The 13,499-nt window shown below is 39.3% G+C and overlaps 1 protein-coding gene across 1 annotated transcript in view; it reads left to right on the top strand.

Annotated features, from left to right (window-relative positions):
- Positions 1 to 4,370, top strand: part of DROSHA (drosha, ribonuclease type III) — a 67,025-nt gene extending 62,655 nt beyond the window's left edge. The window contains exons 29-31 of the mRNA XM_009079616.1: positions 28 to 120; positions 895 to 941; positions 4,010 to 4,370. Coding sequence (XP_009077864.1) covers positions 28 to 120; positions 895 to 941; positions 4,010 to 4,140 — 271 coding nt within the window. The 3' untranslated portion in view covers positions 4,141 to 4,370. The remainder of the gene's footprint in view (positions 1 to 27; positions 121 to 894; positions 942 to 4,009) is intronic.
- The last annotated feature ends 9,129 nt before the right edge of the window (positions 4,371 to 13,499 follow it).

Below are 13,499 nucleotides of genomic sequence, written 5' to 3'. Positions count from 1 at the left end.
TGCTGAATAAAACCTTTCTTGTTTCAGGACTTTGCAGACAGTGGGGCCGTCTCATGCCAGAACATACACAGTAGCTGTTTACTTCAAAGGGGAAAGAATAGGATGTGGTAAAGGTCCAAGGTATAGTGAAAATTTCATCGTGTGGTGTTAAAGTTTGAGTGTGGCAGCATTCAAAATGACAAGCCATGGAGACAGACAAGTGTGTGGTTGCCTTAGAGAAGGAAAATTGTAGAGCCTTCTTCAAACTGTTCTGCTTCAGGAATACCTGTCTGTATGTCTGTATAATTTGAGGTCTTCAGCTTTTTTTGGTGAACTTGCCTACAAGGTGGCTAGCAATGCTAACCAATTTGTGGCTCTCAGACTAGAAACTGCAAAACAGCTTCCAGGAAATAGTGATTTTGGCTTTGCTGGCAAGTTAAGACAGCAGCACTGTTGTGGATTCTTTTTTCTGTTGTTATGGCTTCTAGCATTTTGGAATGGTTTCTAAGGGTGCAAAAACTGCAACCAAAAGCCCCAAAGACCTCATCGTGTTTTCTGCTACCCAATCTGGTGGTGGTTGTTGTAAAAATATCATTGGTTTTATAGCATTCACACGTCTGTGATTTTGTTCATTTTTGTCTCTCAAGTTAAAGCAAATGCTTCATTGAAGAATGGACTAGAATAGTCTGATAGTGCTATTGATCTAAGTTAAAAAATATTCTTCTAGATCAGTAGTAGTATTGTTCACATATTTATGGAAGGGCTGAAATATTTTACATTCTGGGAATTGCTAGCTGCTGGTTATCCAAAGAGTTTTATTACAAAAGAGTAGCTAGTGTTCCATTTTGTCAGAAACTTTAGCTTGTTCTGTACAGCTTAGATCTCATGTAACATGTTTTTGTTTCGTTTTCACAGTATTCAGCAAGCAGAAATGGGAGCTGCGATGGACGCACTTGAAAAATGTAAGATATTTGGGCAATAAAATAATTTGTAGTTTACTTCCTTGTTCTTTAGTGAGGTGAGGTGCGGGTTTTGTGGAGGATAAGTTTTGAACAGAACATATGCTGAATGTTGTCAGATTCTAAGCAGCAGGTTTTCCTTTTCGTAAGTTCAAGACAATTTCAGAACAGAACATATGCTGAATGTTGTCAGCTTCTAAGCAGCAGGTTTTCCTTTTGGTAAGTTCAAGACAATTTTGTAGCAGTTGAAGTTAATGTGATACTGACATGTATTTTTAAAGAGTTGATCAGCTCCAGAGGACGTAACTTCGAGGGAACCCTGTGCAGTGAAGTTTTCATTGAGATTTTCCATGCTTACATGTGCAGCGGGATAAGGCTGCTTAGTCTCTGATGCTGTGCTTGTCTTACCCTGTAGACGAGGATGAAAATGTTACTTTTGAAAATAAATTTTATCTCAGAATATCAGTAAGGCTACATCAAAATCTGACTGGCACATCTCCAGCGATTTAAATCAATATTTATCTGTTAAGGAGGTCTAATATCAGCTAAAGATCCAGGGATCTGTGTATACATCTCTCTGAATTATGACTGGATAGCCAGCAATGGAAACTCATATATGAATGAGTGTATGCAAGCTTCTTATATAGAATACCTTTGGTCAGTTGAGTTGAAGTGCCAGGTGTAGATGTGCTCTGAGTGATACATGACAATCATTTTTGTGCAGCAGAACCTCTCTATTGAGAAGAATATAGAGGCTCCATTTTTTGCAGTTGATTCAGAGAAAAGACATGCAGTTCCTTGGATGCCAAAGGTTTTATTTAATCTGTTATTTCTGCATCTGGGAATTTCAGGGCTTAAAATTTTCAGAAGACAATGAATCCGTGTAATTCAGAAATGTTTTTATATCCACCTGCTAGGTATATACTTCTATTTACCTAGTAATATATATACCTGTACTTCATATACCAGTAAATTTGACAAGTAGAGATTAATTTACATTAATTTCCTTCTCTGCTGAATATCTGCAAAATGTTACTGAAGTTTTCTTTGAGTATATTTTCTGGTAACAGTATCACCACTCAGCTGTGAACTTCATGGCCTATTAGTCTGAGGACCTCACAGCTCTCTTCAGACATACATGTTTGTTTCAGTACCATAGAGAGGTCTATGCTCCAACTACCCCTCAAAACAGTCAGCTTTCAAGTTAGTGTCTCAGTGCTTTGCAGTCGAGTTCTAACCGTTTTTAGGGGTACAGGTTACACAGCCCTTAAGGGCACCTGTTCCATTATGTATATGTTTGTGGAGTTTTTTGGTTTGGTTTGCTTGTTGGGTTTTTTTTTAATGCATAAGTAGTTAACTTCAAGTAAAAGTCGTTTTTGTATACCTATTTATATGAAAGCCATGATGGATTTATTACATGAATTTCCTACTTACCATCCTAAACAGGTTAGAACAAACAGGTTGCTACCGAGCTGAGTTCTTCAGAGTTCTTAAAGAATCATGTTACAGGCACAGCACTGAAAATCTGATTTTCATTTTATGGTGCACATGAGCAACAAAATATCCCAGAACTCCATTATACAAAGCACTAGTGTTTTTAAAAACAACAGCAATTTAAAAACAATTTTGTTTAGATTGCTTTCTGGTTTAAATAAATATACCCTCCTATGCCCAAGTTGTAAATAACTGACAAATAAACCTTTTGTTCCTCCTGTATATATAATAAAAGGCACAAATTTCACCGGTCAATAAAACAAAGCAGTAGAAAGTTATTCTGCTCTCTTACAGACTCCTGCAGTTTATGTGGCTTCTGCCTCATATTCTCTAGCTGACAGTAGAAAGTTATTCTGCTCTCTTACAAACTCCTGCAGTTTATTTGGCTTCTGCATCATATTCTCTAGCTGGAAAAATCTGTGCCTGGGACCCAGAAAAAGGAGGAAAAAGCTTGGTGCCAAGGTACTCCTCCCTGAGGAGCCTCAGCTGAATTCTCTCAGTAATCAACTATAGAGAGAATAGTCCTTTGCCAAGACATCTACCAAATTTGTTTATGGCTTTAAAGGTCAGTGTAGTAAGCTTTTGCATTCTCAGACACAGATAGGTAGCCAGTGCTGATCTCAGAGCTCTGTGATCCAGCAGGATTTATCACCAACTGCAGCCTGTCACATACTCTGCCACCTCTTTGCTTTCTGACTGGCTGGAGGGTACTGGTCTCTGCAGCACAGACACACATGAATGTCAGCACTCTGGTCATGCAGAAAACATCACATTCTGTCAGCAGTGCACTAAGTTGGGAGCAATTCTGTTCAATTATATAAGCTGTGTTTGCAGTCTCAGTTCTAATGTGTCCATACATACCAGCCAATGGACAAATGTCTGAAAGCAGAAGCACCCATCCCCCTAGCTATTCTCCATCACCTCGGCCTTGTCCAGTCTGTTTTAGCCAGTTGTCACTCATCCATGCTCTTAAACTACTAAGGCTGTCTTCTGGTACATAGCCAAGCATTAACTTTTTCAGGAACAGATTTTACTGTTTTCCATCTTGCTCTACTATAACTTTCCTATTAGGATCTCTGCCATAATGTGGGGCATCTAGTCGATTCTTCATGGTCTAAAATAATAATAAAAATAATGGAAACATCTGTACAATGCTTGGAACCAGTGGTTCATACTTTTTGGACTGAGAATAAGACAAAGCACCCCGGGAGCATTGACAGTAGTCTCACATTCATTTTTCAGTATCAACCACCTGTTGCTAAGGGAACAGAATGTAAAATACAGGTAATACCTGACCATGTTGCTGTATCAGGATTTTATATTTTATTTTTGTGAGTGTATTAGATTTGGTGGTGCTTTGTAGCAGGGGAAACAGATGTAAAGAAATCGTAAAGAAACCAAAGTCTTATGACACAGTCCTGGTTCGCTATAGATTATTAGAAATAAATGAGTAAAAGTGGTAATAACATTATTCCCCCCTACCCCTAATCTCATCAAAGCTTTAAAAAAAAGAAAGGAGCTGAGGCTTTCTGTGTTACAGTTTGTTTATTAATGTAAAATATTTCTCTTTGTGTCAGATAACTTTCCCCAGATGGCCCACCAGAAGCGGTTCATTGAACGGAAGTACAGACAAGAGTTGAAAGAACTGAGGTGGGAAAGAGAGCATCAAGAGAGAGAGCCAGAAGAGACTGAAGAAGCAAGGAAATAAAAGGAGGGCAGAGAAGCAGTGTCATATTTACTTACTTAATAACTCTGACTGTGGCCTATGGAGACCTAACCTAGTTTCCTGCAGATGATGAATGAAGAGTGCCTGTTGATATCAAAAAGAAAATTGTAATCTCCTTGTTTAAAAGTGTGTGTAAATATAGTATTTCTTTAGTTTGGTTTTAAGTTTGGCTTTTTGATAAGATTTGGTTTAAAATCATTTTAATTTTTATGAAAAGTTGTCAAATTATTTTTATTATTTTTACTGTCTTGTATGAAGTAATAAAGTATTAATTGCAAAAGCTTGTAGGAGGAAAAGCTGTTTAGCAGTTGTCTCCTATGTCCAAATGCTGTTTTGTCAGTGACCAGTGAAGTTATTGCATGAACTGTGCTGCGGAGGAGGAAAGTGTTGTGAGAAACTAATTCAGCTGAGCACTTAAGCATGTACCTAACCTAAGTTTTGCAGCTAAATTTACTTCTTGAGTCTCCTAAACCAGACCTATGAAGTTCAGGTAATTTTACAGAAAATGGTACAGTAATTTAAGCAAAGGAGATAGTTTTGTGTTAAACAGTGGATTTCACATCTGGAATGTGACACAAGTGTGTGTGGCGGGTTTGAGGCTTTTTGTTTTTAAATTTAGTATTATAAAACTGAAAGAAAAAAATGTAATTGCGAAGCAAGAGAATGACGACTCTTGTTGTAGAGAAACTCCATACAGGTTCTGTTCCAGATAGTTTCATTGAAAATGGGTTTTATCCAAAGGAGAGAAGAATTTGTCTCCAGGGTGTAGTCCAAAGGTGGTGTACACTTTTAAGTTGCCCAGTTTCCTTTATTATTTTTTTTTTGGTGGCCATGGCTTGTATTAGACAGATGTTTCTTATATAAAAGCTCTGAGTAGCACTAGAAATGGAAAATCCACTATGTCTGTTGGTGGTTTTTCCCACTGGTTGTCAGCTTCACTGTAGCTGCTGGTGCATTGTTTGTGCTTCTACTTTGCCTGCATCAAGCCATTAAGTTCCGTTATGCTGGGTTCTCAGTTAAAACAGTCCCTTAGTGTGTGTTGTGTAGTCATTTTTCTATCTTTCTTTTCTGATGGAGGCACTATGGTGGTGGTGAGACACTGGCACAGGTTGCCCAGGACAGTGGGGGATGCCCCAACCCTAGTGGTGTTCAGAGCCAGGCCAGATGAAGCCTTGATCAACCTGGTCTAGTGGGGAGGTGTCACTGCCCATGGCAGAGGGGGTTGGGACTTCATGATCTGGAAGGTCCATTCCAGTCCTTAAAATTCTATGATTCTATAAGTGAAACAGATACAACTCTTATTTTCCTTAACTGTGTGTTTTCTTCTTGCTTCAGATCCTTTTTAGCAAGTCATTCATGCATCTTTTCTGATGTAACACAGATGTATGTGTTAAGATACCAGGCAGCTTTGTAAGCATGGAAGCATGAGTCTGGCCCAAAGAATTCATACAGACCTATGAAAACAGACTTTTGCCCAATGGCCACACTATGCTAAGCAACTAATTCAATGATTGTCTGAAGCTCTTTCCTGTAGGTGTATGATGGGCATCGGTGAAAGCACTTTATTGCAGGTGCCAAAGTCAACATGAGTGAAACTGAAAAATTCAGACTACCCAAATGTCTTCTCAAAGTTTCACTTCTGAGCTAATCATTGTGTGTATTTTCATAAGCACATTTTTGTACACATGCAATGTCAGATGCACTTAAATGTGGGTTTTTTAAAACACTTGACCCCACAGCACTACCTCACTTCTTCCAGCTTCTATGATTGCCTTTTCTTAATGGCTCGATGCTTTAAATCCATTTCAGAGGATGAGAGAAAAGAAGAAAGCAAACACATTCTGTAATTTAGAGAGTGATAATAAACCATTACAACATAAAGAACGGGATAGAAACAACCAGAAGATAAAGGCAAGGAGCTGTTATCTGCTGAATGCTGCTGCTGTATGACTTGAGAAGTGATTGTAATGTCTTATAGCTTCAGTCTGTAAATAAAAAGCTGAAATGCCTATGAACACTAGCAAGCTTGAAAAGCAGCAGCAACTCCCCTACCCTCAAGTCTTTTGTACTTCAAATTCATTTGTATAATTGCCCATCTGCTTCTAGCAGTAAGGTGAAATGGTGCAGTGGTAGAGGGTTAAGTGTAACTGTGTACACCATTATTTTATTTTTCCCTCTTAACTGTGACCAGTGTCATGTATTTAACAAGTAGAAAGTGTAGAGACTTCATTTCCAGGTGTATGGTTGCTCAGCAAATTTCTCTCACCGTATCTGATATCAGCAAAGTACCCTGGTGGAATTATTACCTCATAGCTTAACATTACTTTCATTCTTCCTGTTGCTCAGCAAATTTCTCTCACCGTATCTGATATCACCAAAGTACCCTGGTGGAATTATTACCTATAGCTTAACATTACTTTCATTCTTCCCTTACACCATTTTGCTTTTCAGCTATATGAAGACTGTAAGCTTATTCATAAACATTTGCATAAAAATAGATTTAACTTATTAAAGAGGCTGTTTGGGGGCAGGAACCCAGAAGATTACAAATTTCTCTCACCGTATCTGATATCACCAAAGTACCCTGGTGGAATTATTACCTATAGCTTAACATTACTTTCATTCTTCCCTTACACCATTTTGCTTTTCAGCTATATGAAGACTGTAAGCTTATTCATAAACATTTGCATAAAAATAGATTTAACTTATTAAAGAGGCTGTTTGGGGGCAGGAACCCAGAAGATTACTTTTATTTCTTTGACCTAGAAATTGCTTGTAAAAAACAAACTTTTAAAACAATTTCTGCCTTGCAGTTACTGCAGTTAATGAATTTTAGGCCTTTCTCAATAAAATGTAGATGATAAGCATGTTTTCACAAGTGGGCTATTTTCCCTTTTATCACTATCTAAGCATGGGCTAGAAAGATTGCCTGAAGCAATTCTGTTTTCCTTGCCTTGAGGACAGAAAACTAAAATAATTCATGTTTTCTTTGTCTATGTTAAAACCACAGTGTCTTTCTGTGTATGCACTGTCTAAAAACAGTGTCTGTGAATGTGTCTGTTACTTTCAGGAGATGCACAGAATGTGTAATGCTAGCACAATCTTTTATAACAGACACCAAGGAGAGGAAGCCTCTTCAAGTTGCCTTTGGTAAAAAACTGTTACTGCACTCATGCTAATCAGTGGAACAGCTGTAGCTTACTAGGCAACTTGGGCTGCTTTTTTTGAAATGTGAAGAGGTCTCTGGTTTACTGATAGAGTAAGATCCCTTTTTTGATTGCTCCAGAGCCTGAGCTATGCTGATCTAGAGGTTCTCGTGCAAGATCCACTGACTTGATTTTTGTACAAACAGATGAATGGAGAACAAGACTGAGATCTGCATGGATCCAGCAGGTCCAGTGAAAGCACATACTATTTTTTTCAATTTTTAATGTGCGTATATGCAGACCATTGAATCGAATTGTAGCTGATTTGATTAAGGATATTAATTAACATATACAATTCATCATTCTTATTTGTAGACCCTATGTTTTGCTTTCCAAGATTTCAGTTTCTGGAGGATTATTTAACAGCAACACTAAGAACTTTGGTCTCTAAGATTGTCGTAAACATCATTGCTAATAAAGTTCCCCCAAAAAGACTTCAGGCATAGTTGTTACTTGCTAAAACAATTTGGGAAGATCAAAAGGCAAATCCTGATCATCTGTCTCCCTACTTCAAAGACTCTTATTATACAAGCTACATATTTAAATGAAGTAAGCAGTTCACTTGTAAAAAGTTTCTGTTTGGAGGAAGTTTGTAAAGCTCTGTAAGAGCTTAGGGAGTTGATCATCTACACTGCACCATTGCACATTGTCTTTGATGAGGATCATGTGGAGCACAAATTTCTGTTCCAATGTCTCCCACCCTGCTTCTCCCCCTTCCTAGCCACCACACACACACACTTCACAGATTCATATGATTTTTGGGCCCCTAAGATTAAATACATTATGTACCCCAGCCATGCATCTGCCTATCCATCAGGGAGCAGGTTTACCTCAGAAGCCCTTTTCTTCACCTGCTTGCCACAGCTAACAGAGCAACAGCACACACCCAAAATCTTGCTAACCAGGTGTATTTCCTTTTGTCTAAATCCTCACTGCATTCTTCAAGAGGATTTCAGCCTTTCATGAGTAAGGGTATAAGTGATATACCTGTGACTTACAAAATGGTCATACCTGAATGCCTCAAGCATGTCATTCTGTTGCTCTTCACAGTACCTGTGAGGAGGGAATAAGGGACTATCCTGTTGCTAAGTGACTAAAACAAGGATGAAATTGTCACTTGGGTCCAGGCCTTGGGCAGTCTGTGGTAGAGCAATGATGCCTCATCCAGTGGATGCTTTAGTCTGTGGCTTTAGCATCTTTCTTGCAAGCTGATACGTTTCTCTTCCTATGCCTGAGAGGATCTTCAAGGGAGAAAAATACTTGGCCATGCAGGCTGGGCACCACCATCCTCATTCCTCTTTCCTGCAGAGTCCTGAAAAACAGTGATCCAGAAGACCTCTGGAACTGGGGACTCCACTGTGATAACTCGGAGCCCAAATAGTGTTGCTTGTACACCTTATTAGAAAAAGTAAAGAAATAAATAAAATCTTCGACTTAGAGCAGACATTTCAAAAGTAATCCATTAGCAAAGGACAGACTCAAGCTGACAAATTGTGAACTTTCACTGGTGGCAGAAGTAGCTCATACATCAGTGGTCCAGAGGTGATGCAGCAGTGATGGGTAAGTGTTTGTCACTTGGAGGAAGCTTGTTACTTTGAATAAAGATGGGGATAGTGGTCATGGGAACCCATGGGACCACACTGATGCAAGCTCAGCCAACATTTCTAAAGAAAATAAAGTTACTTCCCTGCAGATTTCCTCCTGTCATTACTTCAGTCATTTAGTGTGTCAGAACAGTTCTGACATGGTGACCAGTTTTTGCTGCCAACTAGAATTACAATTCAAATATTGCAGCTCTGTTTCCAGAGGGATACTCGAACTGGCAAACAAAAAGCAGCCATTTTTCAATTGGCAGCAATTAAAAATGCTAGTGTTACTCAATGTCCAATTAGAAATTTCTTTTTTATTAAAAAATCATCTAATTAAAATTCTGTAAGATAAAAATTTTTAATTACCTCATTGGACAAGTTAGACTAACAAGCCTGACAGAGTTCCAGAAATGTTTGAACGATGCTCTAAGGCACATGTTGTGATTCTCAAGGTTGTCCTGTGCAGGGCCAAGAGATGAACACAATGGTCCTTGTGGGTCCCTTCCAGCTCTGATTGTTCTATGATTCTGTGAAGTCACCCAAAATTGCTGCTCTTACCTTCTGCTCTTGCAGTGAAAAACATTGTCAAATGCATGAGTCTTTTAACTTTGCCAACATTAAGAAAAAACAAATATTGTGCCATCCAAAGAAAAGAATTGAAGTTTAAAATTCCTGTCATTCAATGCTGTTGTCTTCTGCCTTCTTCCAAAGACCCAACCACACGTTTTAAATCTGTATTCCACATGTCAGAACGTGTCAGATTTTACAACAAATATTCTGTCTCAGATCAGTGTCTGTGCATTAATAGTCAAAAGCAATCTATGTGTTATTGCTTACCGGTTTTTGAACCAGGGCTTGACCAGACTTCCAAAGTAGTGGGACACTGTCAACCTCATAAGCCCTCAAAACTTTCAGAGAACTCAATGGCTTTACCCAGGAACAGGTTTTCAAGGCTTTCCATTTCTTTTGCTCCCATTGCTTATTATGATGATTATGATTATTAAAGCAATGTTTTCCTTGTTTGTTTATTTGGTTTTTAATGTGGTCTGTAGCACTACTGTCTCCTATTTAAGGTTCCCTGATCCTTACTTTTGTTTGGCAGATACAGCAGCAATTCCTTTCTCACTCTGAGATTAGAAAATAAATGACCTTCAACTCTTTGCCCTTGCAAGTCATACCTCAACATATATCAGAAATCAAGCACCCGCAACAAGAATGAAAGTCTTGCTGCACACCCATGGAAATAAAGTTCTGAATCTTTCCAGAACAATTTTGGGGGACTCTGTCAGACATTTTAAGAGAGACTGTGAATTCTTCAGGCATGTAGTGATGTACTTTTTGCAGCTTATGTTGCAAATTTATGCAATTGGATTAAGTTTGGCATCTATTTCAGCTGGCAGCTTATAAGTGGACATTTATACAGGTAAGCAAGGAGAGAGAGGTATGAAAAGACAGAACAGATGCCTAAAACACTAGAAAAAGGCTTATTTCAGCACTGACTGCTAAGAAGCAGATTGATTTGGATAGAAAAATGTTAACTACTTTCAAATCCAGACTGGAAAATATGGGGTTTCATTGTAACATAAATACAATTCTGTGCCAGGTGCTTGGGATAATGATGGCTTTAAAAAAATGCATTCAGAGTTGAGTTTTATGCAAAGCTACAAAATAAATCTCAAAGGTAAGATATAGCAAATCTATACTTTTTATTAGAAGTAGAAGTGAGGTGATAAAACTTTAATATCTCAGAGATACAGAGGTGGTAAGTAATCTAGCAAAGCTGTGATAGGTTTCTAGATTTTAATTAGGAATGTATTTGAATATATGTGTTTGGTGTAAATGCAGGTATGTATGTATATATTTACTTATGAAACATCTGAAGTTTTCACTTTGCAACATGATACTTTTTTACCAAGGGGAAAAAAGTCTTCTCTGTGTTCATTGTTTAACAGGTATTTAGATATTGTTTGTGTTGAAGTAGTGTCCAGAGATCTTCACTAGGACTGAGGCTTTTCATGCCAGTTGCTATGAACACAAAATGACAGGCAGTCCCTGACCCAGAAAGAAATACAAAGGAAGCAATGACTTGCTCAAAGTCACTGAACAGGTCAAGGGGAGAAATGAGAACAAAACCTGAATCTGTCGAGTCCCAGCTGAGATTTGTCCTTTCTCTGTACTGCATAGTTACTTATTTACAGCATTTAGCTTTAGATATTGTAGTTGGTTTATTCCTGCATTAATGTGTGTATTTTAAATTTCATGCACAGCAGCATAGAATGGGGACTTACCTCATCCTTTTCATATTGAAAGCTTAGAGTATAGAAGTAATTTTGCAAAGTGGAAGAAAATTCAAGTGGCTGGTCCTGCATGGTGGGAGCCTCTCTCCACAGCCAGCACGTTCACGTTTGCTGCCTTTGCTGTTGAGCTCCTGCTGCAGCAGCTCACGCTCGTAGCTTCAAGGTCCACTGCTCAGCACCTCATGACTGTGTGACAAGTGTCTCAGGTAGTAACAAGCAGAGCTGTCGTGCTGCTTCGGAGCTGAGCTTGGCCCTGTTATATATGCACAGGGGAAGGCAGGTCTGTCTTTTGGATTCACTGCCAGGTGTTAATGGCTGCTGTTAATTGTCTGATTGTATCTTCACCAAATCCATTAGAGGTTAGTATGGCTCTAAGCACATATGATATACTTCCAGCATGGTGACAAAAGGAAATAAGCATGTAAACAGCTGTGCTCTTGTTTATGAAAAGTACTTGGATTCAAAGTGCCTAAGCTGTTTCCTTGGTTTCTTGAAAAGAAATTGAGAGCTATTTCCCTTCCAATAATAGCCACAGATAGGTAGAGGGGGCCACGGGTTAACATCACAAAAAGAGAAGAGCATCCCCTCTTCTTCTCAGTCTTCTCCTGCCACATGTACTTGTTGCTGCAGGAGGGTTAGTGGCTCTGTGGCAGAACTGGAAGGTGGAGGTGGGGGCTTGAGCCTGATCCCAGGCTGGGTGCATCATGTGCTGGTGCTGAGGCAGGCTGGTGGGAATGTATCCAGCACATTTGCAGCTGGTAGGAAGGCAGGCAGAGGAATGAGCATGGGGTTTAGCCCACTCTTGACTTGCAGAAACTGGTGAGATGGCTGAAAGTAGAAACAGATCCTCTACAAGCCGTGGCTAACCTCTGACTGAAACATTTCCTGCGAGGCAGTGAAGAGGAAGGCTAGAGGTCCAGTGGACAGTACGTGTGCAGAAGAGCTCTATTCCATCAGCTGTTTCTTCCATACTGTTTGGTAGTGGCTTATCTCACAGATTCCCACATTTTCAGGGTATTTTTGCCTGGTCCAATGCATGCACATGTTGTACAGGCATATGTGTGCATTCGTGTGTATGGAGTTAAACATGAGACTGTGTGTGTGCCTACAGAGAAGTTTGGGACTGTGCAAGTGTGGGAGTGTGAAGGAGGCCCAGAGAGACAGCTGCATGACTCCTTCGCCTCCTAGGCAGATCTGTCATTTCTGGCTATAGGATTGGTTTGTTTATTCTGTTTAATGATGCTGACCTTTGTGTTGAATAGGTTGGCCTGTTGCAAAGCTAGGATTTGTGCCTTTTGGGACTTTAGTTGTTTGGAAGACTGAGGATATTTTTTAGTACATCGGGTCCAAAGAGAATGACTTCTGATGCCCCAGCTGCCCTTATAACTCATTTGCCCTTTACCTTTTGACAGACAAAGTGACTTCAGACTTAGTCATATGTTAGAGACTGTCTAAATTTGAAGAACATTCTGGTAATAAATGATGTTCTATGGCAAAGGAAAATTCAAAGTTCTTTTGAAAATTCCTGCTTTTTTATGTATTGCATGGACTTTCTTGGGGGAAACTAATCTTGAATTTGTAGTGTGAGTTTTAGAAAGGGCTTTTCTTGAAAAGTAGGAAAAAATAATTTAGATACATTGGAGGGACTATTTCCTCAAACAGTATTGTCTTCCACAAGAGATCTTATGCCAATGCTGTTTTATCTGTCTCTGAATGAACAATCTGTTTCTCAAGAAATTGTCCCCAAATCTTATTTAATTTTGGGGCCCCCAGTCTGATTCCACAATCTATTTTAGCTAAGTGAATCCCTCAGAATTAGCACAGAAGGATTTGCACCTGAAATGTTTTACAGCACATCAACAAATAGCCTCATCTGGTTGTCAGTCCCTAGACTCTTAGTGGCCATCATCCTGCAATTCTTATGCCGAAGATTAATTTTAAATACATGACTGTCTTTCTTGAGTTGAGTCCATTAGCTGAAAGTGGGAAATCATATTGTTTCTACTTGTATGTCATCAGTGACAGCAGCTTTGCAAGCTCTGGTGGTAGCTAGAGCCCTCTGCTCTCTGCAGGGGGAGGGTCATGCTGGTCACAGCAGAGAGACTCACAGGTTGCCCAGGTGGCTCTGGAGTTCAGTTGATCATCCCATAAATACAAGAGCCAAAAATCTCGTCGTGTTTCATTCCCCCCAGCTGCATTGGTCCTGCCAGGTGGAAAGCAGGGAAGGAGGAAAGGAGAGGTTTTAGTAC

The sequence above is a fragment of the Acanthisitta chloris genome, unplaced genomic scaffold (genome assembly GCF_000695815.1).
Source record: "Acanthisitta chloris isolate BGI_N310 unplaced genomic scaffold, ASM69581v1 scaffold1598, whole genome shotgun sequence".
NCBI lineage: Eukaryota > Metazoa > Chordata > Aves > Passeriformes > Acanthisittidae > Acanthisitta > Acanthisitta chloris.
This window is presented reverse-complemented; position numbering and strand designations above follow the sequence as displayed.